Source organism: Eublepharis macularius, chromosome 11 (genome assembly GCF_028583425.1).
Source record: "Eublepharis macularius isolate TG4126 chromosome 11, MPM_Emac_v1.0, whole genome shotgun sequence".
Taxonomy (NCBI): Eukaryota; Metazoa; Chordata; class Lepidosauria; order Squamata; family Eublepharidae; genus Eublepharis; species Eublepharis macularius.
The window spans coordinates 59,228,413-59,251,459 of record NC_072800.1 but is presented as its reverse complement, the minus strand read 5'-3'; the positions used below and the strand labels follow the sequence as shown (position 1 = coordinate 59,251,459).

The window sequence follows — 23,047 nt, the reverse complement described above, 5'->3', positions numbered from 1 at the left end:
TTTTTTTCTGAGTAGGGGGTGTAGAGCAATAAGTTTGGGTAGCTGACACATTTGATTAACCAGCAACCTCTTTTGATTAGCTAGCGACCTCCATTTCTCATGAGATCTAGACAACACAGTTTTACTCTCCTTGCCCCAGGAATCATTTATAAGTAGAACACCAGGATTTCATTAGTGGCAGAGGTTGTCACTGCTAAAAGTCCCTAATATTTGCTTTGAGGACTGTAGAAATAGTGTGCTGTCAAAAGTTCGGCAAAACGGCAGAATACAGCACCCACAATGGTACAACAATACTATTCTTAACTGGACTTCCTGCAAACACCTCTTCCATCCCCAGAATTCATTACTTTTCAGTAATGTATAACATAAGAAGCATCTTGTGAGGCCCCGCCCCGCCGGCTCCGCCTTCCCCACGTTCCGTCGTCCCTCTGGTCGCCACCAGGGGGAGGTGTGGAGTTCCCTCAGCCTCAGACCAGGCAGAGACTGTGGTTTCAGCACCAGCGCCTGTCTCCTGCCTGCTGGTCTGTGAGCCCTCGTCCCTCTCTCTGAGCCTTGCTCACAGCCAGCTACTCCTCCCTGGCGTCATTGGGAGCCTCCCCTTTATAGTGGCTTACCTCCCCGCCCTCGTGCCTGCCACCAATCCCCACGTGCCAACCCACCACCATTGGTTCTGCCTCCTGGTCTCCTTGCCCCCATTGGAACCCGTGCCTGCCCGTCCCCCCTCTCCCTCGTTGCTCCCAGCCAATTCCCGGCCGGTGCTGGTCAGCCTGTGCCCGTGGCTCACACCGGTGAGCCCTCCCAAGAGCCGTCCAGCCACTCAGCGCCCAGGACGGCTCGTTCCCAGGCCCTCCCCTGTACACCTGCCCTTGGGCTCGACCCCACCCCGCTGCTGGCCGTGCCCACCCCCGGGCCGCTGCCCTGGCTTGCCGTGGCGCCGACACTGGTGTTTCCCTCGCCACGCCGCTCCCCGCCCGCGACCTGGGCGCTAGCTGGCCACCGAGTGGGCCCCATCAGCTCTGGCCCCATCAGCTCTGGTGGCGGCGGCGGCATCTGCTCCGTCAGGAGCTCGCCCGGAGGTCCCGCCACCTCGGGGTGGCCCGCCGGAGCGCCTGGCCGCGTCTCCTCTGCCCGGGAGAAGCTCTCCCCCCTGGTGATTGCTGGGGGCAGTGGGGAAGGCTGGGGGTTGGGTCGGGGCGCCGGGGTGGGTGGGGGAAGGGCCGGCCGGGCCCAGTCCGGCGCAGGCGAGGCCTGCTCCGGACACATCTATTGCAAAGTTTATTAGATATTATGGAGCCCCACACTTTTTTTTAGCCCATCCTATTGTGATATAAATAAATGTAGAGACTTGATTTTTATTTTCCTAGATGTGTGAATGGGTTTTGGAAAAACTTTTGAGTAGAGTGCACATAAAAGTTAGTAGCACTGTTTCCTTGCAGCCTCTGAGAAAAATCTCATAGGAATTGTACAGACACTTATAATATGGGACCACCCAGAACTGTAGACAGTTCCCTTGCCCTTCATTTAAGGGTAGCAAAACTGGTGTCATTTTTTGAAGGTTTTCTACAAGAAAATATTTTCTTTTACTAGTCTGGTTAATATTTCTTTTATTTCAGTCTTTGGTGTGAGTTGATTTGAGGTTTTTGTGGGGGAGGCTTGTTTTCTTGTGGCATATGGCCATGTTAAAGGAGGTACCAAAACTCTGTAGCCAAATACTGTAAACTATTATTTCCCTCTAGTGACGACTTAACACTTTCTTGTGACATTTAGAAACATTTCTGTTAACTTATGTTGTCCTGTTATGCATATTATGGTTTCCATAATCTCAGTAGAAGGTTAGAAGCTGGCTCATACGTAATAACTTTAAGATTGCTCTGTAAGTGTTAGAAGTTATTTGACTTTATCCTCCCCACAACAGTATTAAGAGCCTTTGCATCTAGTAAATAATACAGAATGGAAATTATTAAGAGATTTGCATAATTTGAAATTAGTAATAAGATATCCATCTTAAACATTGTGGGTAATTAACAATTAAAGCAGATCCTTAAGAGATTGTAATCAGTTCAGTACTGGACACAACAGAGTGGATCTGCTGAGCAGTTTGAAGCCTTCCTCCAGCCTAAGGAGTCTTCCCCAAATGTAAGAGGCTCTTATGTTGGAGGAAGAGCCACTTTAAGTTTGAGGAAGGATCCTTGGAGGATTGTTGGATCCACCTCACTATCCTTCTCAACCTGGGATGACATGTGTTGACACAGCTGTGGTAGTCTTGCAAGTGAAGCAAGCAGAACAGTTCTGAGATGCAAAACTCTCAGTTACTATTGCAGGTCGTTAATGTTGCTTCAATGCAAACGGCAAGCCCATCTGGCTCTGTGGTGGCCAAAAGAGCATCTGGCTGGTCAGCATGTACTGCAGGATATGTTAAATAATGGTTTTAGCTCTCTTATGTCAAGAATATGATATTCCAACAACAAGCAAACAACAAACAAAAAACAACAACATTCAATTTATATACCACCCTTCAGGACAACTTAACGCCCTCTCAGAGCAGTTTACAAAGTATGTTATTATTATCCCCACAACAGAACACTCTGTGAGGTGGGTGGGGCTGAGAGAGGTCTGGAAGAGCTGTAACTGATCCAAGGACACCCAGCTGGCTTCAAGCGGAGGAGCGGGGAATCAAACCTGGTTCTCCAGATTAGAGTCCCATGCTCTTAACCACTGTACCAAACTGGCTGTCTGTGTTGTGCTACTATAATGTCCTTTTACAACATCCAGTAACATGGTAACTGAAGTCGTATTGGGCTATTAGGCATGTATGTTAAAGTGAATTAGATCTTTCCTCCTTCACCTTTTTGAATCCATGACTCTGCAGCCTCTGAAATGCTCTTGGATTCAGACACTAATGCATGGATATTTTTGGTAACGGGAATGCAGAATTTGACCTTTCTCCTCCATATGCTCTCTTGGTTACAACTTTAAAACTAATCTATCATTTTTCTTGTTTACCCTAAAGGCTTCTATCTCAAGATCAGTCCCTATGCCACTGTCAAACGTTTCAGTGCCAAAATCAACTGTTTCACGCGTGCCGTGCAATGTAGAAGGAATAAGTCCTGAATTAGAAAAAGTGTTCATCAGAGAGAACAGTGGAAAGGAGGAGGTGTCCAAGGTAAGATGATGCTGATAATGGATATTTGAAAGACCACAATCTAAAAATGGAATTTAGAAATGTATGAATCCATCTAACATGGCTCAAGTAAGGTCAGTTCACATTAAAAGCATAAATTGTTCTGCAAGCACTTATTCATATAAATATAGTATCATTTTTTAAAGGACTTGGTAATCTAAAATGGCAAATTTCTATGTATATTTCTGTAGCTTGTAATATCATTTTCTTGGTATAAGAGAGCTAAAAACATTATTGAACAGTTCCAGCAGTAAAGTAACAATGACATCTCTAGAAATTTGGACTTTAGGATACTAACAAACAACGTGATTTAAAACTGTTGTCATGAAGCAAAGCAGATTATGAACTTTGCAGTCAACCACTTGTGTCTCCCGAAACTTCCTGAATTTCTGAGCCTGTGCAGTGAATCTGGCCACTTTAAACACACAGCAAAGTAGAAGCTTGAACTTGTCATTAAATCCCATTTGTTAATCCTCCAAGGAGTTCCTTCTGTTGACAAATCATAAATAGGACAGCACAATAAGTAATGTAGAACACGTTGAGTTTCAGACAGATTACATAGTCATAAATGTTGCTTAAGTGGAGCCCTTCTTGTATCCCTTCTAAAAACAGGTTGAAAGCATAGTGATTAGAATAAAGATGAAATAGTAGAGCTAATGTTAAAGCTAATATAATAATACCTTAAACAGTTCTCCTTCCATCTCCTCCACATTATATGTCACTTCTTCTGAAATTAGGATGCTAGTTTATGGATCATTCATCCATAAACTGATGGTGGTGATCTCTAATAATTTATTGTTGGAACTTCAAGTCTTATCTCTCCGAACTGCTGAGGTCTTTTGTGCTCATCTTCTAGTACTAGTGAGTATGTTGACTTCATTAGGTCTCCTCGCCGTTTTAAGTGGTTTACTGGATGATCGCCAGCTTCAGATGCACGGCAAGAGCTAACATCAGAGATTTTTCTTTCTCCTAAAGCCACTTTCTCCACATATAGGTGCCATACTCACAAGCCAGTGATCATGTAGAAGTGGGGGGGGGGCGGGGGCAGGGGGGGCAGCACACTCATGCTTGCTGTCCCTTTCCATAGGTTCAGTCAACTTCCAGAGGGATTATATGTACTTGTGCCAGTAGATATATTAAGAATGTTTTCAGTAGTCCCATAAGTTACCAAATGGAGTCAGTTGAGGCCAAAACAGAACCCGCATTTTCTGCTAACGTTACATTGTCTTATGTATTTGTTCATTGCTGTATTGTGTGATGTTCTTGGGGTGCTTGACAATGTGACTGCTGTGAAACTGGTGCTTAGTATGATTTGATCAATGACTTGATCAATGAGTTCAATCATAGGCATCTCCAGTTGTCCTATAAGAGGTCATAGGAAACTCTGCCTGAGACTCTAGAGACCCACTGCCAGACAGAGTAGGCCTTGCTGACCTTGATAAACTAATGGTCTAATTTAGTATAAAGCAGTTTCATGTGCCCACGTGCCCAAGAGCAGCAACACAAATCTTATTTTAGGTCACAGGCTTAAATCAGCTCAATAATCATGTTTTCTGCATTCCCAAAAGCATTTCGGAGAGGATATTCGCTATTGCTGACATCACTGTATGTCCTGTTTATAACTTTCTGTTCTGTTAGTATCCAGCAAAATGCTTGTAGATGACTGGCTATATTTCAGACAAAAAAAAGCAGAAATCATATATAATTTCCCATATTTTTATCATAAAAATGCTTGTGAAATGCTGCTCTACTGTAAATAGGACAAAAAACTATATAACTAGGTATCACAGTAATTACAGTTTTATAGGTTTATTGTTTTAATTGTGCTTTTGTCACCTTTTGTTATGATCTGTGTATATGCATGGAAGGCCCTTGAAGCATACACAAGCACATCGCCTTCGGTTGCTAGGACTGTTCATCACTGTACCATTATAGGTGGCTTTGTGTCTGTTGCTGAGTTGGCACCAGCCATCAGCTTTGCTGCTCTGACAAGGGCTCCAGCTTGGCAGTGATACTAGGAAAGTTAATTTGCGTGTGACTGGTGGGGGGAGACGGTGAAGGTGGAGCTGATTGCCTTTGTCTGCGTTGTCCTGTGAGCCTTTTGAGCCCAGTGGAGTCTAGAGAACCCTGTAGTAGATGCAACAAATAGTAAAGTGCTTATGGCAGGGCATCTCTAAGACAGTGCAGTGCCCTTGCCAGTGGGTAGTATCCTTCAAGCTGCAGTCACTGTGGGTTCATAGGATTGAGGTAGTAGTGTGGCCAGTGGAAAGAAATTTTGAACAGTATGCTTATCTTGCAGAAATTCAAAGCAGGTCTTATTGTTATTTTGGTCATCTCATTTAAAAGCTTTGAGTTAAAAGTGCTGTTTAAGTGGGAATATTCCTATCATATCTAAATTTACAAAAATAGATTTTTTAAAATTGGAAACCTGAAAGATAATATGATTGTGGGGTGGGGGGGAGGGGGGCAGAAATAGTATCTGCATTGCAAAAGTAATTTCCCAAAGATCTTGCATAAGTAGGTGCTATCTAAGATAAATGTTTGCTTTTTGGAGCTTGAACTTTTTTGCTTTTGTACTGCTTTTTTAATGTCCATGCATGACAACTATTACCGTTTTCTTTACAGAAGTCTTTCAGAATTTGGAGAAGGGTTGTTCCTTTCCCTGCTATCTTCTTCAGGGCACATTCAGCATTTTTGCATCTTTGTTCACCTTTGACTTCTCTCACATTTATCAGTATTTTCTTTGAAAGGGGTGGTCAGATCATGGATTGACCCATACAGTTTTTTGTGCGTTACTGGCATTTTACTTTGATGCTTAAAAGAATGTCTCATTAACATTGAGAAGGTCTTGGGTGAACTGGGGTACTAGTTAGTTCCCAGTTAGCGCTTAATAAAGTGGCCACAGCCTTAAAAGCTAATTAAAAGTATTTGTTTCCAAGTTAATATGAAATATTAGAAGAAATAGATTAGATACCCATTTTGTAGAAAACTCCTTAAAACATTCTGGTCCTGCCTATCAGTTGAGAAACCTGCTAGAAAGCTGGTTCTGGGGTGTTTTTTTGAGTGCTAGTTTCCTTGGAAGCAGTCATAAACTTTCTCAGGAAAGAGAAGCCAGTACCAAGAAAAAGTTGTTATATATACTGACTCTGTCCCTTAAATTACCTCTGCCTGCTTTTTTGAAGTAGGTCCCAATGGATTGTGTTCAAAATTAGAGGTTTATTTTCCCCTATTGAACTTTTCTAAGAGAAGTAAGTTGGAATTCCACTGTAATGATGATAGTTTGTCTTAAGCTATTTCAACTTCTGCATCTCTTCCATAACCACTAAGTGTCTTGTTTTTGTTTCCTTTAATACTGTTGCTATTAAAAACAGCGGAGCATTTGTTTAGTAAAGATAACTCTGCATGTGGCCTTATTGCTGAAGTGCATCCAGCCCTGACGTTTATTTAAGGATATAGCTGCACATTCAAGTTGACTGGAATTTCCATGCAGTCTGTTTCACTAAATGAGTTGATGAACAGCATGCCATTGTGTCATTTGCTGCCTTTTGTAGGAAGTTGACTTCCCTCCCTCCCGCAAGGTCATGTCTGGCTTGAAAGAAATTAGCACAGGTCAAAGTGCCCTCTAGGTCTCAGACTTCACTGCGGGAGAGTGAGTACCCACCATGCATTTTAATACTGGTGTTGTTTCCATTGCAGCCTTTGGACATTCCTGATGGTCGAAGAGCACCCCTACCTGCTCACTATCGTAGCAGCAGCACACGCAGCATTGATACACAGACACCTTCTGTCCACGAGCGCAGTAGCAGCTGCAGCAGCCATTCCCCCTGCATCTCTCCCTTTTGTCCTCCTGAATCTCAGGATGGAAGTCCTTGCTCCACTGAAGACACGCTGTATGACCGTGACAAAGGTGAGACCCCCATTTGATTGGTGGTGGTAGTGGTTTGCTTTTACCTTACTGTACCCTCATTGTGCTACATCTATTTTTAAGTTTTTTTGTGCCCGTGGTGTGAACAAAGACTGCTCATAATTGTGTTTGCTTGTTTACATATGTCTTCCCTTTTGTTCATGCAGTTTCACAAACATCTTCCATAATTGTCAGAAGGGCACAGCAAACTCTAAACACTTTATGAAGGCTATTGCATGAAGAGCGGCAAAGGGTTAAATATTTCATGAAACAGTATGAATTACTGGCCGAATAACTGAACCCTGAGTTAGTATCAGCGTTCTTAAAAACTAACATCTTTTATTTCTTTATTGATTTAGCAGTGTTGGTTAACCTTGGAAGATCAAAATATTTATTTCAGATAAGCACATGGTGTAGTACAACTTTAGAATGGCATGTGATGGTGAGCGTGTTGTGGGCCGTGTTTTGCTGTCTTTTTAAAAAAATCTGAGATTTCCTCTTAATTTTCAAATTTTGTCCGAGTCAGTTGGTTGTGTTACTTTTCAGTTTTTCAGTCATAGGTGTTTGTATTGGACACTGAATTCAGTACTCTTAATCTAAAAGCTTTTGTGCCCTTTCCCACTGAACAACAAAGATAGGCAGATAGAACATTGTGGGTAAGTGTCTGGAATCTCAGAACTTGGGGACAAGGATATGGAGGAGTCAGCTTCTCTCCCTTTGTTGTAACCAGCAGAAGCAAAATAAATTATGCTTGATTAGCAAATGTATGCAGATCTAATTGCTTCGCATAATATATACACGCTGTAGAATTGAAACTTACTACAGAAATCCTTGGACCAAACATGAAGAAAAACATTAAATTCATCCTCCAACAACAGACAAAATCCATCTCCCACAAGAAACTAAGAGGACTGTACATGGAAGCAAGAACTTAATCTCTCTTGAGTGCTTATAGCTGAGGGAGGGTGGAGTGCAGGTTGTCCTTGTCCCTCTACCAAGCTGAGAGGAGACCCAGAATCTTTGCAGTCTTGGAGATCTTGGAAAAGTAACTAAAGGCTCTCTGTTTGTGCTAAACCTCTGTGAAATAAACTCTGTTTTTGTCCATGATTTTCCATTCCCCTTCAAGAAATCTCCTTCATCCTCTGCTATACAGTGATACAGGACTCTGGTCCAGGGCTAATAGGTAGGCTATTCAAATGTATGCTGTTAAATTAGATTTAGAGCAGCTAGCTCCCAACTTGATAGCTCCCAACTTGATTTTTTTAGTGTTACAGAGGGTGGAGAATTTTTCTGGATGGTAGGAAAGAAGAAAAGTGTAATTTACATTTACCCCTTTTAAGCTCCCCCCGCCCGCCCCTGCTTGAAAAGGATTTCTTCATTCCTCCAACACTCCTGTTCTTGTTTTACAGGAACCTATAAAAAGGCACTCTAGTGGTCTGGGGATAAACTGCAACTGTGTTGTAGATCCCTACTTATTAAAACAATGAATATTCTTTATGCTAAATCAAAAAGAGTCCAGTAGCACCTTTAAGACTAACCAATTTTATTATAGCATAAGCTTTCGAGAATCAAGTTCTCTTCGTCAGATGCCTGATCAAAACTGGGCAGATACAGAAGAGGAGGGGGAAAGAGAGGGAAGGAGGGGAGCATAAATCACAAGAAGGCAGAATGCAATTAGCATAGAGGCAATCAAAACATTCCTTTGCTTGGAAATGTAAACATTTCCTTTTGGTGTGCAGTCAGTTTGTAGCAGTGAAGGTATCCAATTCCTATGTAGTATAAGCCTTCGGTAACCACAGCTCTCCCTGCCAGTTGCATCTGACAAAGAGAACTGTGGTCCCCGAAAGCTCACACCAGGCGTCACTGGGCTCCCCCAGATCACGCCTCTGTAAAGAGAATCTGTTACCTGTGGTAATGTGATAACCATTCATAGTCTCTATTCAGTCCCCGCTTGACAGAGTCAAATTTGCATATGAATTCCAATTCAGCAGCCTCCCGTTGGATTTTGTTTTTGAAAGGTTTCTGTTGAACCACAGCGACCTTTAAGTCTTTGGTGGAATGTCCTGGTAGATTGAAATGTTCTCCCACTGGTTTTTGGACGTTTCCATTTCTAATGTCAGATTTGTGTCCATTTATTCTTTTGCGTAGAGGTTGGCTGGTTTGTCCAATGTACAGAGCAGAGGGACATTGTTGGCACATGAGGGCATATATCAGATTGGAGGATGAGCAGCTGTAAGAGCCAGAGACAGTGTAGTTGATGCCATTGGGTCCTGTAATTGTATTCCCTGGATAGATATAGGGGCAGAGCTGGCATCTGGGTCTGTTGCAGGGCTTGGTACCTGTGCTGGTGACTCTGCTGGCCGATTCATGATTGTAAGTGAGAAGTCGTTTAAGATTGGGGGGCTGTCTGTAGGCAAGGAAAGGTCTTCCACCCAGGGCTTCTGAGAGAGAGGTATCATTTTCCAGGATGGGTTGTAGCTCACTGATGATACGTTGGATGGGTTTGAGCTGGGAGCTATAGGTGACAACCAGTGGTGTTCTGTTGTTAGTTCCTTTAGGTTTGTCCTGGAGCAGACTGTTTCTGGGTACTAGTCTGGCCCTGTTAATTTGTTTCTTCACTTCATTTGGTGGGTACTGTAGTCCCAAAAATGCTTGTTGTAAATCTCTTAAGTGTGAGTCTCGGTCGAGAGCATTGGAGCAGATACGGTTGTAACGTAAGGCTTGGCTGTAGACAATAGACCAAGTGGTATGTTTAGGGTGGAAGCGAATGGTTATCACATTACCACAGGTAACAGATTCTCTTTACAGAGGCGTGATCTGGGGGAGCCCAGTGACGCCTGGTGTGAGCTTTCGGGGACCACAGTTCTCTTTGTCAGATGCAACTGGCAGGGAGAGCTGTGGTTACCGAAGGCTTATACTACATAGGAATTGGATACCTTCACTGCTACAAACTGACTGCACACCAAAAGGAAATGTTTACATTTCCAAGCAAAGGAATGTTTTGATTGCCTCTATGCTAATTGCATTCTGCCTTCTTGTGATTTATGTTCCCCTCCTTCCCTCTCTTTCCCCCTCCTCTTCTGTATCTGCCCAGTTTTGATCAGGCATCTGACGAAGAGAACTTGATTCTCGAAAGCTTATGCTATAATAAAATTGGTTAGTCTTAAAGGTGCTACTGGACTCTTTTTGATTTTGCTACTACAGACTAACACGGCTAACTCCTCTGGATCTTTATGCTAAGTAGCTTTTGTGAAGGAACAGTCACATCATTAAAAAAAGCCCAACCTTCTCTTTTCAATTCCCTCTTTTCCCCATTTTGCATACTAATTTTCTGCTTTTCTTTTCTAACATACATGACCACATCCTGTGCTGTGCATTAATGAAAGTGGTCATTCACACATCCTTTGCAGTTTAATCATTCTCTCTAGAGAAGCCTCTCTGACCCCACCACACATGGGTACTTCTCCAGCACCATGTGTCTTCGCTATCTTTATTTGGGTCTCCTTCTTTGATTCATCTAGAGTAAGGCATAGTATGTATTTCCCTCAGGAGACAAGGCGCTTTTGTGATGGAAATGAACCTGAGGGCATTGGTTACAGCCTCAGCCTTCTTATGGACGCACACTTTGCTGTAAGCCATGGATTCAGAGCATAATCTTACACTGTAATATTCATGAATGTAAATGTGAATCTCTTGTGCTGTACAGTGCTAACCTTATGGTGTGTGGATGAGAAGAAATAAGGCACAGTGGTGCTTCATGGTGGGGAAAAAAGTTCTGTGATTGACTCGCTAATGTACTGCTGCTTCTTGTCGAGTCCTTTCACAACAGATGTTACTTACAGGTGTTTCCTTCCAGCTGACTACTCTTCTAGGTAGTTAACTACTGAAACAAGCAAATCCAAGGAGAGAGAGTAGGGTAAGTTGCCCCAGGCTTCCTTTGTCCTATGCCCAGATTTGTTGCAGCGCTAACATGTATTGTCATAGCATAGAAGTTAAAAGTCCAGTGTTCTGTGGAATGTTGTTAATGTTCAGTGGCACCTACACATTTCACCATGCCTACTTGAATGGCTCTTGTAGGTGCAGTATTTGTTGAGAAGGAATATAATTTACAATCTGTTGTAATACGAACAAAAAAAAAGTAAAGGAAAATATACATTACATGGAGATTTAATACTGCCCCAAACCTGTGTAAATTATACAGTGTCTACAAGATTAACACTGTGCAGGTCTGACTGATGCCTAGGAATGGTATCCAGTGTCTGTGTGCCACCACACAAAAAGCTGTGTCCCCAGTATCCACTCTGTGAAGGGTAGTGCCATCCAGAGTGTCACTTCATCAGAAGATCTACATGCATTAGTTGGTAGATACTGGAGCAAGTGGTGGTTCAGGTATCCTTCCCATTCCAGGCTGTGAATTTCTCCAGGAAACAAACAGTCAGTGCAGATCTTGAAGTGACAAGTATAAACCCTATTAACTGCCACAGTTAATCATCTTCTGGTTATCTGAAGATAGTGGATTATTTTGGGTTAACCACTCTGACGTCCTTACAATTTTAACTATTGTACATGGTACCTTAGGATGAGTCTGACAATTTTACCATTTGCTTTTTAAAAGCTGTTTATGCACAGATGTTTGGAACAGGTGAAAACCTTATAAGCAGCAGTGCATCTGCTCAATTATCCAGTGATCAGTGGAAGGAGATAGATGAGTTATATTAGCTGCCATGTTCACTTAATATATATTAGGCACAGTGCACAACCGGCAGACAAACTTAACCTTGCATGAGCTCCCTTGAAGATATGTGAACAGTTCTCATCTGTGTTCTTTGGTAAAGCTAGTCTTAATCACAGCACTTTGCTCAGCTACTATGTCTATGCAGTAGCTGCTTGTGTGCTACAGGGCCAGGTCATTGTAGGCCGCAGCTGCTTTTGCCCAGTCAGAGAACTCTGGGAACTGACAATGTAGAAGAGGTGTGTATCCTCCCTGAGGTCTTGGTTGAGTTATTAAATTTTCCAACTTACATTGTAAAGCATGGAAGCAACTGCAGTTCTTTACCTGTGCTGCCAGGTGTATCCTTTGGCTGTCCAACATCAGTTAAATGATCAACTGATCAAAAGACTAGTCAGTTTCATGGGCAGATACCAAAGTAGACAAAGACACCCAAATAGTAAGTCTTAACTTAAGCAAAAAACTATTTGATTTTTTTCTTAACTGCCACTTTCAAATTGGTGGCAGCACATGAGTAATAATTGTGAGAAAGCAGTGTAATCATGCAATAGTTCAGCTCAAACGCATCTAAACAGCTCACTGAACAATAAGCTCCCTGCTTGTGACTGGAAAAAATGATGTAAGCCAAACCAGTGGATGATAGAGGATGACTAGTGCACTTGTGTGCATGCACAGGAATAACAGAACACTGGGTAAAACACTATGTATGTATACTAGATATTGTTGCGTTTGGGGGGTGGTGTTACTGCATCGTAACTTTACTTAATTTGGACCAGTATACTTATTACAAGTAGCTGATTTTTTAGGCTTTTTTTTAAAAAGGAAAGCGTGCTAACATCAGCTGAGATAATATCTCCAGAAGATTTCTGAATGAACAAGGGAGGCAAGTGTTTATCTTGTTTGGAAATCCTAAAACAATTGTTCAGTTGCTTGGCAATCAATTAATTGCCTCAGGTTTAATGTCTGAATGCCTTAAGTCACAGTAATGGAATGGTAAGAGGTAGAGGGTGATGATTTTTAGATTGTTTCTGTCTAATCTAGTGATCAGCAATTAATAATGCTGTGCATTTGTCCAGAGATATTTGCAACACTGGAGAAACATTGAAGTAATACCCAGCGTTATGTTTGTGAGGATATAGGAATGTATATTAGAATTTTTTTAACCACAGTTGGAAAAACACCTTTCATATTTTTTATTGGGAGATAAAGGATAAGCTGATAGTCATGGGTAGGCATCAGACGGTAGACAAGATCTTCTCCTGTCTTCTCATCAACTCCCAAGAGGATTAAGTGGTAGTTTTGCACCTGCTTTTGGATAATAAGAGTTAGCAGTTGTTGTATTGGTACTTTTAAAAAAAAGGTTATTTTTCTTCCCAACTTCCTTGTTCTAGAATAGAAGTTTCCAATCTTTGTTGTGAAGTCCATGTTCCACGGCTCAACTTCTGTTCAAGCCATCTGCTACTTTTAGGGCTCTCCCATGACGATTCAACCTAAATAACTGATTAACATCCTGTACCAGGGTTTTGGAAGGGCTCATTTTTAAGTTTGAGTATCTTATGCTAAAAAGATGCTTTAAAATGCTCAAAGATTCTGTATTCTGTTGTTCCTTGTCATAGGCCTTGTTTTCTTCTTCAGCTAAATTTCCATTATACTTTTCACTAGTAAATCAGCTTTAAGCTGGACCTTACTGTGTTTCTGAATAGAAAATGGAAGTTAATAATTGATCAAGCGTGGGGAGAGCTAACCTGCTGGCCAGACACAGACCTGCTTTACATTTCTAAAGCATCTTTTCTTTTTGGTCTAAGGCTCTGCTTTGACCACAGTCTCCATTGCCACTCTTTGGATCAGATCAGCTGTTTACTTTACATTTCTATAAAGAACTGCTTTAAATAGGTTGAAAATTTCAAAAGAAAATGAACGTAGTCTGCAAAGAGAACCCGTGGTCTGCCCTGGGATGGGAGAGTGATCTTGCACAGCAGGGGGTGGAGAAAATGTTAATGGCACCTGTTGTGTGTGTGGGGAGGAGGAGGTGAAAAAGGCCCCAGCCTGCAGTGTGATTAGAAGCAGTTTTGTTACATTAAAAGTGCCAGCTCCACAGGGTGCCAGTGATTAGAATTCAGTTTGGTGACCCCGTGTGCTGTTTAGAGCCCGTGGGTTCACTTGTGAGACCTTGTTCTGGGAAGAAAGATCCTGGTTTTCAGCTTTTACTTTTGAATTGTAGAATAAAATCTCTCTTCTGATAAGTAACTGGCAGAGCCTTTACATTGTTGATTGACCGTCTGTTTTAGTATAGCTATTCTTAAGTTTCTGAACAATGTGATTACAGCAGTTCCTCCTGTATTAATGTTTCGGACTGGCTTTGTGTCAAAGATGAGGTATTTGAAGTGCATTAAGGGGGAATCAAGGGATATGTGGACTTTGGAAGAAAATAGCACATGGTTATTGTTAATCTTAGGTTAGAAAACTGGAGACTATAGAAAGATCCTACAGTCATTAATAGGCGGTAGTAATCAGTTTAAGAGGTTAGGTCACATTAGAAGGATTGAATCGACTCTTTTCATAATTATACATTATCGGCAGATTCCAGTAGATAATCAAAGCTGCCTTTTCTGTTTCTTGTGGGGGGTGTTCTTCCCAGAGCAAAGATTTATTCCATCCACAGAGAAGGGCAATTAGGAGAAAAATAGCAACTGAAATAATGTTAAGGTTGTCAAAAATTCCCAACGAGGTATGTTTTTTTAATGCATCCCTTTTTAGAGCGTTCTATAATGCCATCAATATTTCAGGCAACATGTACTAATAATGATTGTCAATTCCTCACACTCTTTTAAGATACATTTTTCTCAGTGAACATCTATCAAAGCTCTGGATGGTGTTTATGTAATACCTAGGATGAAAGGGAATAAGAGTCCTTAAGCTTGACAAGAGTTGTTTCCTCTTTTTTTGTAACTAACTTCCAACTTTCAATTATTCTTAGTTATTCTACCAAATGTTTGGTAGACTTTTGGTTTCCATCTTCTGTATTGATCTCAGAATATTTGTGAATAACCAATACATGGTTGATAATTTAGGGATGCAATACATCAGGTCCTCCTTTCATGTAACCCCTATTCTTAGTAGGGTGTTCATTAAAAAAGGGGCTATATTATATTCTATTTGTGGATGAGAATATTTGGCTGTGTAGTAAGGATGGTTAACAGTTGAAACATGAATTACAAAATATGGCTGTATCAGTAGCAGCATTCAGATCACATGTGAACAATTCATGATTTCTTTGTGACAAGAGTAAATCTTTTTAAACCCAAAAAGACCATGGTGTTCCGTAGCCAATTAGAAGAAATACTACCATATCAAGACAGAAATATTAATTATATTCAGTAGTTACCTACCATACAATAATATTTACAGATGTTATTCATACAAAGATACACAATTCTTGTATCTTGTATCGTGTGCAGCATGCCTAGCAGCTTTGGAAACTTAGGGAGTTTACAAACCCAAGGGATGGATATGTTATAAAACTACAACATTTTGCTAACTGTAACTCTAAAAAAATAATTTATCTTGTCCAGTGTCCTTGTAAATTAATTTATATAGGATCAAGTGTGGGATCAGTGAAAACAAGAATATTGGAGCACAAGGTCACGTATTAGAAATCAAATAATTGAAACTCCCATGGTGAGCCCTTGGGAGCCTTTAGGAAAAGGGTCACTCTGCAGATGATTTATATTTCTGTATAATTTTTGTTACTCCCCGCACCCTTATAATTTAGGTGATGTCCAGAAATTATTATCGAAGCAGGAGACATACTGGATTCATAAGTTAGGAACAAGTATGCCAAATGGATTAAACATGAATGTTGATTTCTCTCACCATATATATAAATTAAAAAATAAAGACTGGAATATGGATCAACCACCATTGTTATACTACACAGTATAAGTGTTTGTGTAATGGAAATATATTATTATTGCTTCAAGTGGCAATGTGTAAATCTTTGGTTAGAAGAAAAAAATGGCATGGTCTTAATATAGGTAATCTATGACTTTAAATTAAACAAGGTTTGTTGCACAGGTTTTTCTCGTTAGAACAATATGTGACTTTATAAATCAACTAGTGATCACTTTACCTAAGAACCATTTGGCCATTTTGTAAGGAAGCAGACAGTTGTCTTTATCTTGGAAGAATTTATTCTGTGGAGAGCGAATGGATGTTGGCAAGTAATACTTAATAATTAAAGGCTTAGGGTAAGTTTATAATAAATTACATATGAATTAGCTAATGGACATTATAAATGTTGTATCTGGAACACAAATTTGTTTTTTTAATATTAATTTTATTTGTTCCATGTGACATTTTTGCATAGCATGTGACTTTGAAGAAATTTATGAAAACGCACCCATACTGGTAGCACGTTTGGTCGCTGGAAAGCAGGAGGATCTCTTCAGGAATTTGGGGGAAAGAAACAATGAGAGACTTTGTCAATTTGTGTATTTACCTTTGGAGTGTTGCACTAGTCTTGTGAAGAATTGTGTATCTTTGTATGAATAACATCTGCAAATATTATTGTATGGCAGATAACTACTGAATATAATTGATATTTCTGCCTTGGCCCAGTGGCATTTCTTCAGATGAGTAAATCTTTGCCATCCTTTGGTTTGCACACTCTTCTGCCCTTCCTTGCACTGAGATTTCTTCTTGGTTTAGAACTAGTTGCAACTTACCATGACATCTGAATCAGGCACTGTAACAATTTGGGGTTGTTTCTTGCCAACAAAACAGGATCCTAAACAAGCTGCAGTTTATTACGGTACCTTGGTCAAGTATCGAATGAATTATGTTTAGAAGTACTCAGAGATATATTGCTGCATCCCAGAAAGGACATTGCAGAGCTGGGGAAAGTACAGAATAGAACAACCAAATGATTAAGGGATTTGGGGAGTTTTTAGTTTAGAAAAAAGATGACTGAAGGAAAACATGATAAGATACATTTATAAAATTATGCCAGGGTCAGAGACAGTGAACTTCTTCTCCTCCCCAAATATTAGAACTCAGGGGTGTCTAGTGAAGTTGATGGGTGATAGATTCAGGATGCACAAAAGGAAATACTTCTTTATTCAACTAGTGATTAAAATGTGGAATTCAGTGCCAAAGGATGTAGTGAAGGCCACAAACATAGATGGCTTTAAAAAGGGATTAGACAAAGTCATGGAGGATAGGTTTATCAGTGGCTGCTAGCCATAGTGAGACTAAAGGGAACCTCCACAGTTGGAGGTGGTAAACCTCTGAAGCCAGGGCCAGGAGGCAGCATCAAGGAAAAGCCTCTATGCCCTGTTGTTGGTCCCACAGAGCAACTGGTTGGCCACTGTATGAGACAGGATGCTGGACTAGATAGCCGACTGGTCTGATCCAGCGGGGCTGTTCTAATCTTAACTAAACCAGAGCTCCTCACTCTCGACACTCAAAGGGAAGGAGCATGTGGACAGGAGGACTTTGAAGGCTCATCTTGGTTTTAGCAAATCGTGCTTTGTTTAGTAGCCTGAATGCAAGCTGTGTCAGCCTTGAGAAACAGGGATATGGAGCATTTTCCATATTTTTAAAATCACTTTTACATAGATTGAAAGGTAGGTACATCAGGTTCTTTATTTTACGTTTGTTCTTCCTCTTTATTTTTCAGTATGACACCACAGAGTAATATTTTTTGTTAATGACTTTATATTTCAGCAGCTACTTGTGAGCATTTTTCAATTACTATGTTTGTGCATTGACAAGACACAACTGAATTTTACATCGTCATTAACCACTTGCCCTTTCTCTGCAAATGCCGTATGTACTGCCTTGATAATTTTGCATTTTTGAAATGCTTAATAAAGCACTTATTTGTTTCTAGGATTATAGTTCTGCTTTATGCAATCGGCAGCATTCTGGATAAAAATATCTTCCTATTACGTGTCATTGTGTGGCAGATTACTGCTTTACTAAAGGTTTTATTCAGAAGGAAAAGATGTGCTATACCAGAGAGTTGGAATAGCTTGCAATAAAAGATGATGTGAGATTGGGAGCAAAATTGCCCATAGTAGCAGAGTTGTGGAAATTCATCTTGTTTGGAAATCAAGTTTAATTAAAAAGCACTCTCAATCCCTAGTAATCCAACTGCTTTAAATTTTCAGACAGTGGGAGTAGCTCACCGTTGCCCAAGTATGCCTCGTCTCCTAAACCAAACAACAGCTACATGTTCAAACGAGAGCCCCCAGAGGGATGTGAGCGAGTGAAGGTCTTTGAGGAAATGTCGTAAGTAATGCCTTTTCTATCAGCTGGGATCTGCAAATGCAGGAAACCTTTTTACTGGGCCTATTCAACTGCAGATGAATAAACTACTCCAGCTGATGAGGGTGTTTTTTTTCTCTCAGAAGCAAACCACTGTTACCAGTTTTGCACAGGCAAGAAACTGAAGTGTTCCTGTCAGCTCAAGGGGGGAATGGAGTGCTTTTTCTTTTGATCATGTGACTATATTTATAAAAGTACAACTAAGGGGGAAGCACAAGCAGAGCTGTGGATTGTTCACTGTTCTAAAAAATGCTTTGCATCGCAAATAAGGCTGCCTTCATAAGTATACCTGTTTAGCATTCATCCTTTACAGCCTATAGACAGCAGCTGTGGCCAGAGTTCTTTTGGCAGTATTTGAATTTGTATTGACCTGTGTTTCCATTCTGTGTGTGTGAGAGAGACAGAGAAAATAAACTTTAAGCAGGGTAGTTAACTATGTGTTATAGAACATTCGACTCTGGCCTGTTCATTTCCCACCCCAACCCATACTCCCATTCAAGAAGCTGCAATGGTGGCTACTCCTTAGGTTAGGAGGGCAAGCACACGTCGCGTGGGCACCTAGACAAAGCCAAGGGTGGATGTTTAGTGCTGCTGTAAAACTTGTGCTGGATAATTAGTGGAAGTTTCTGTGGAGAATTAGGGTGGCTTACTAGGTATGAAGAGAGGTAGTTGCTTTAAAATTGCAAAGCTGGTGTCAGTTTTGTTTGCTACAGTGAGGATATTCTGTTCACGTGATGGTAAGCCACACATGAAAGGATTTTAAAGTCATGGTTTGTGTGTCTGAATCCATTAGGATGGTATTGAGAATTTTTTAATTGCTCCCTGGTTGCTTTTTTTTTTTGCATGCATGCATATTCATTGCTGTGGATCAAATAATCAGCTGACTACCAATATGGAAGATGTTTGCTCATCTGTCAAATAATTCCATTTCTTGTCGTCCATGTTTTGGAAACATGTAGAACTGTGCCCTTGCACTGGGCTATTCAGAAATCTTAACTTGTTTTCTTGCTTCTCTCCCCTGCCCACAGGACTCGTCAGCCTGTCTCAGCCCCTCTCTTTTCATGCCCTGACAAAAACAAGGTTAACTTCATCCCGACCGGATCAGCTTTCTGTCCTGTAAAACTGCTGGGTCCTTTGCTACCTGCCTCTGACCTGACACTGAAGAGCTCCCCAAACTCTGGTCAAAGCACATCTTTGGCCGTGGAGCAGCTTTCCTCTCGGGTCTCTTTCTCCTCTCTGTCAGACGACACCAGCACAATGGACTCTACCGAGGTCTTAGTACCACAGCCATCCCAGCAGCCACCACAGCTTTTGCAGGAACTGCAGTCCGAAGAACATGCCTCTTCTCAAAACTACGTGATACTCTAGAGTAAGCCGAAGTGTCAGTCTCAACTGCATGAGTGGCATCTTTCCCCCCCCGAACAAAAACCAAGCTACTTCTCAGCATCCTTTCTAGAATTCAGTGCTGTTCTTGGCAGGGATGGAAATGCTTTTCTTCAGCATTTTGTGTGCGTGTGTGATGGGTGTGGGGGTTCAGAATGCTTGCAGAATCTGTATCATTAAGCGTTTTAAGTGGAGACTATGCATTTCATAGAATGTTTGACCAGATTAGTACTGTGTCCTGTGTTCTGTTTCAAATTCTACAGTATAAATAAGCTCTATATCAGACGAAGGTTGCCTGTCTAAATAGAATATGTCTTGCTGTGTTGTGTTCTATGGAAGATACTGTACTTCAGGATTATGTTTACAATTTATCCAGGTATTTATGTTTTGAACTTCTGTAATACATACAATGCAAAAAAAAATGAAAAAAGAAAGAAATGGCCACAACAGTTGCACAGTGCCCACCCTATGGCCTAGCTTCAGGTACTTCTCTCGAAGTCTAAACTCAGGTAACTTGGAATGTATATCATATTGGGATATAAAATATTTTACAGCTAAAAAGCTAAAGAGGGAACATCACTCTTCTGCCTTTCCTTATTTTATGCATTAATGTTTCCTCATTACATTCCACTTTATTGGAAAAAGTGCATTCAGGTCCAGGGGAATACCAACCCTGGACATGGGTGAACATGAGGAGAACCAGCAAATCCGTGATGCTCCGACATCACTTTGTCATGTGGTTACAAGTAAAACAACTGTTGCATTACTGTCATTTCAGCGTGTAAATTGTGGCATTTAAAAGTTTCAGGTGTTGCACAGTTAATGACTGTTAAGCTGTTGTGAATAAAGTGTTCAGTACTAGGCTGTACATAAGAAACATTCCATGGCGTGTGTGAGAGAGAGGATCTAAGGCAAGAATGTTTTCATTTAATTTCAGCAGATTTTTTTTCAGGTTTCAGAAGGGGTGGTGGGAATTTCCTCTCATGTTTGTGTTGGCAAGTTAAGGATGTGAGATGCTACTGTTGCCGTTTTGAGAGTCTAATTAATGTTTAGTTTCTCTTTTGGAGGAAATATTCATTCGTGTGCTGGTTTGGGGGGAAATTCTTGCGTTTTTGACAAGCAATGATCGATGAACTTTTATTTGTACGGTGGGTATTTCACACTTGGACTGAAACGCTCATAAGCAGCATATGAGGTTTTGTAAAAAAAAAAATAAGAAAGAAAAAAGCAATAGTTTTTAAGTCACATTATCTAATTGAAGCCTTTCCTAGGAATCTCTGGTTTAGGCCACTAGCAGGTAGATTCTTGCAGTTTGAAGAAGGCAGGTAGGTAAAATGCTGGCGCTGGTGAGTTGTACACGACTTCAAAAATGCTGCATGGCCTAAGCGCATCCAGTAGTGTCACCTTACTGCCCTGCAACTGCAAGAGCACGGCTTTCAGAGATAACGCCTTGCAATACAAAGAAGACCCCAAAGGCAAAAGAGTGATTCTTGTGTCTTTGGTTTCAATTCAGTGGAAGTAGCTTTATGCAAGTCGGTTCAGAAGAAAGCTTGCTTCCCTTGTGTCAGGAACTGAAAAGATTAACAGACTGCAGCTGTTGCAGCATTTATGTTCACTCCACCACTTTTTCTTCTAAGGAAGTATTTTAGGTGGAGGGTAGACTATTTAAAATGCCTCCATAAAGAGTACCTAAGAGAAACAGCAAATAAACAGTGCACGCCTGTGTGTGTTGCTGCAAGATGAAGCCCAGTTCCTTCCTATCATCACCAAAGAGTTTGGTACTAATCTGTTAGGAGGTGTAGACCGACAGCCTCTAATACAGTTGTATGACTGTAAGCACAGGCTGATAGAGCGGAAAGGTAAAGAAATGTTTGCTTTTTTTTGTTTTCATGCAGTAAATCTTTTTAATACAGACGTCTTTAACCTTGCTAATCTCAGGCCTTGGTGAAAGCACTATGTAGTTTGTACTTTGAAGTGTAAGGAAAAAGCATCCAGTTCTTGTGACTGAAACGTGAGTTCTTTGAAGTCTGACATTTCGAGTTGAATATTACAGTACACTTTTCTTATCGTCTAGTGTTTTCCAAATATAAATACATAGTTGTTGGGGCTGACAGGATACTCTGCCAGGTGACCTAAATCAAGAATGAACTTTGGTGTACAATATTTACAGTGATATTATGTTTTCCCATGAGAAACTAAATATTAATTGTCACACACATTTTTCTTAGCATATTGGAAGGTTCTGAATCAAATTTGTTAAAGCTGATGCTTTGCTATGTAAATCTCCCAGCAGTTGTTGATCTCCAATATATCCTACATCCAGCTATAGAAATTTGTCAAATATTTGTTTCAAGAGTTTTGTACATAGTTGTACTGTTATTTCTAGCCACTGTGCTGAACAGTATTCAAATTACCACACTATTGCTTTAAACAAGAAAATGTGTGGCTTTTGTTTTGTATTTTTTCAGTATAGAGGTTCCTGTGTCTTATTTAAATAAAATTATTAGGAAAAAAACAACTTGCAAAAGAAAATTGTCTATTCTGAGTTTTAAGCAGTGGGAGCCAATTTGAGTATTCAGAAAAACTGTGTGGGCCTCCTTGAACTTTTCCATTTTAGAGAGGGAAGAAACTGCGTGCCGTCCCATGCCAGAACTCCCCTTCACACATGGAATGCTTGAGGTGCAGTATATTCAGCTGCTTGCCAGATAGAAATGGGGCATTTGTTTCTTTGCCTCGTGGGATGTGTCTTTAATCTTCTAGTTAATGGGCTTCCTGACTATTAATCAAATTGATAATGTTGCACTCAAACTGTCTTTTTACAATTGAACTAGTCAGACATCAACTTACTTCATTTTCAGGCATTTATATAGAGAAAAATTCTTTAACTGTAAGACAGTATAGATTGAATCTAGAGTTAGTGCTAACCTGGCCATTCAGTAAACATATGCTTCTCCATTAGACACACAGTTAACATGTAATTTCTTATTTTGTTTGACTGTAACACATGCAATAGCACTGATGCATTAACTGTTCTTTTTATTTAACATCTTTTGTTCCTATAGAGTTGGGAACTGAAGTTCATATTAAAATGTGCTCCCCACTCCAATACTTATTATTTTATAGAAGCTGCAGAGCACAAAATTTTTCTGTATAACTAACACATTTGCCCCCTGCTTTACAGTTTATATATGTGGGAAACTGTCATTATATGCTTCAGCACCTATTAAAACTTCCATTAACAGCATCATACATTCCCCAATAAGCTTTGATTATCACTTACGAAAAAAAAAACAGCACTTTGCTTTGTGGCTTGAACACCATGAGTTCAAGAATAGAACAATTATGGTATTTGTACCTACACTGTACTGTTGATACATTTGGTGGGTCAGTGGAAAGCAGAAATCATCAGACTATAGTATGCCTATGCATTATCCCTGCCTGAATTGCTATAGTCCTATTGTTGTAAATGTATTAGCATCCTGAAGTGGAATACCATCAGTAAGGCCAGGACTGTGTCTACATT

At 40.6% G+C, this 23,047-nt stretch overlaps 1 protein-coding gene across 1 annotated transcript in view; it reads left to right on the top strand.

Annotated features, from left to right (window-relative positions):
• The window catches only part of GLCCI1 (glucocorticoid induced 1), a 52,124-nt gene extending 30,082 nt beyond the window's left edge, over positions 1–22,042 (top strand). Inside the window, exons 5-8 of the mRNA XM_054991940.1 lie at positions 3,011–3,163; positions 6,878–7,088; positions 17,985–18,105; positions 19,170–22,042. Coding sequence (XP_054847915.1) covers positions 3,011–3,163; positions 6,878–7,088; positions 17,985–18,105; positions 19,170–19,509 — 825 coding nt within the window. The 3' untranslated portion in view covers positions 19,510–22,042. The remainder of the gene's footprint in view (positions 1–3,010; positions 3,164–6,877; positions 7,089–17,984; positions 18,106–19,169) is intronic.
• Positions 22,043–23,047: the final 1,005 nt, after the last annotated feature.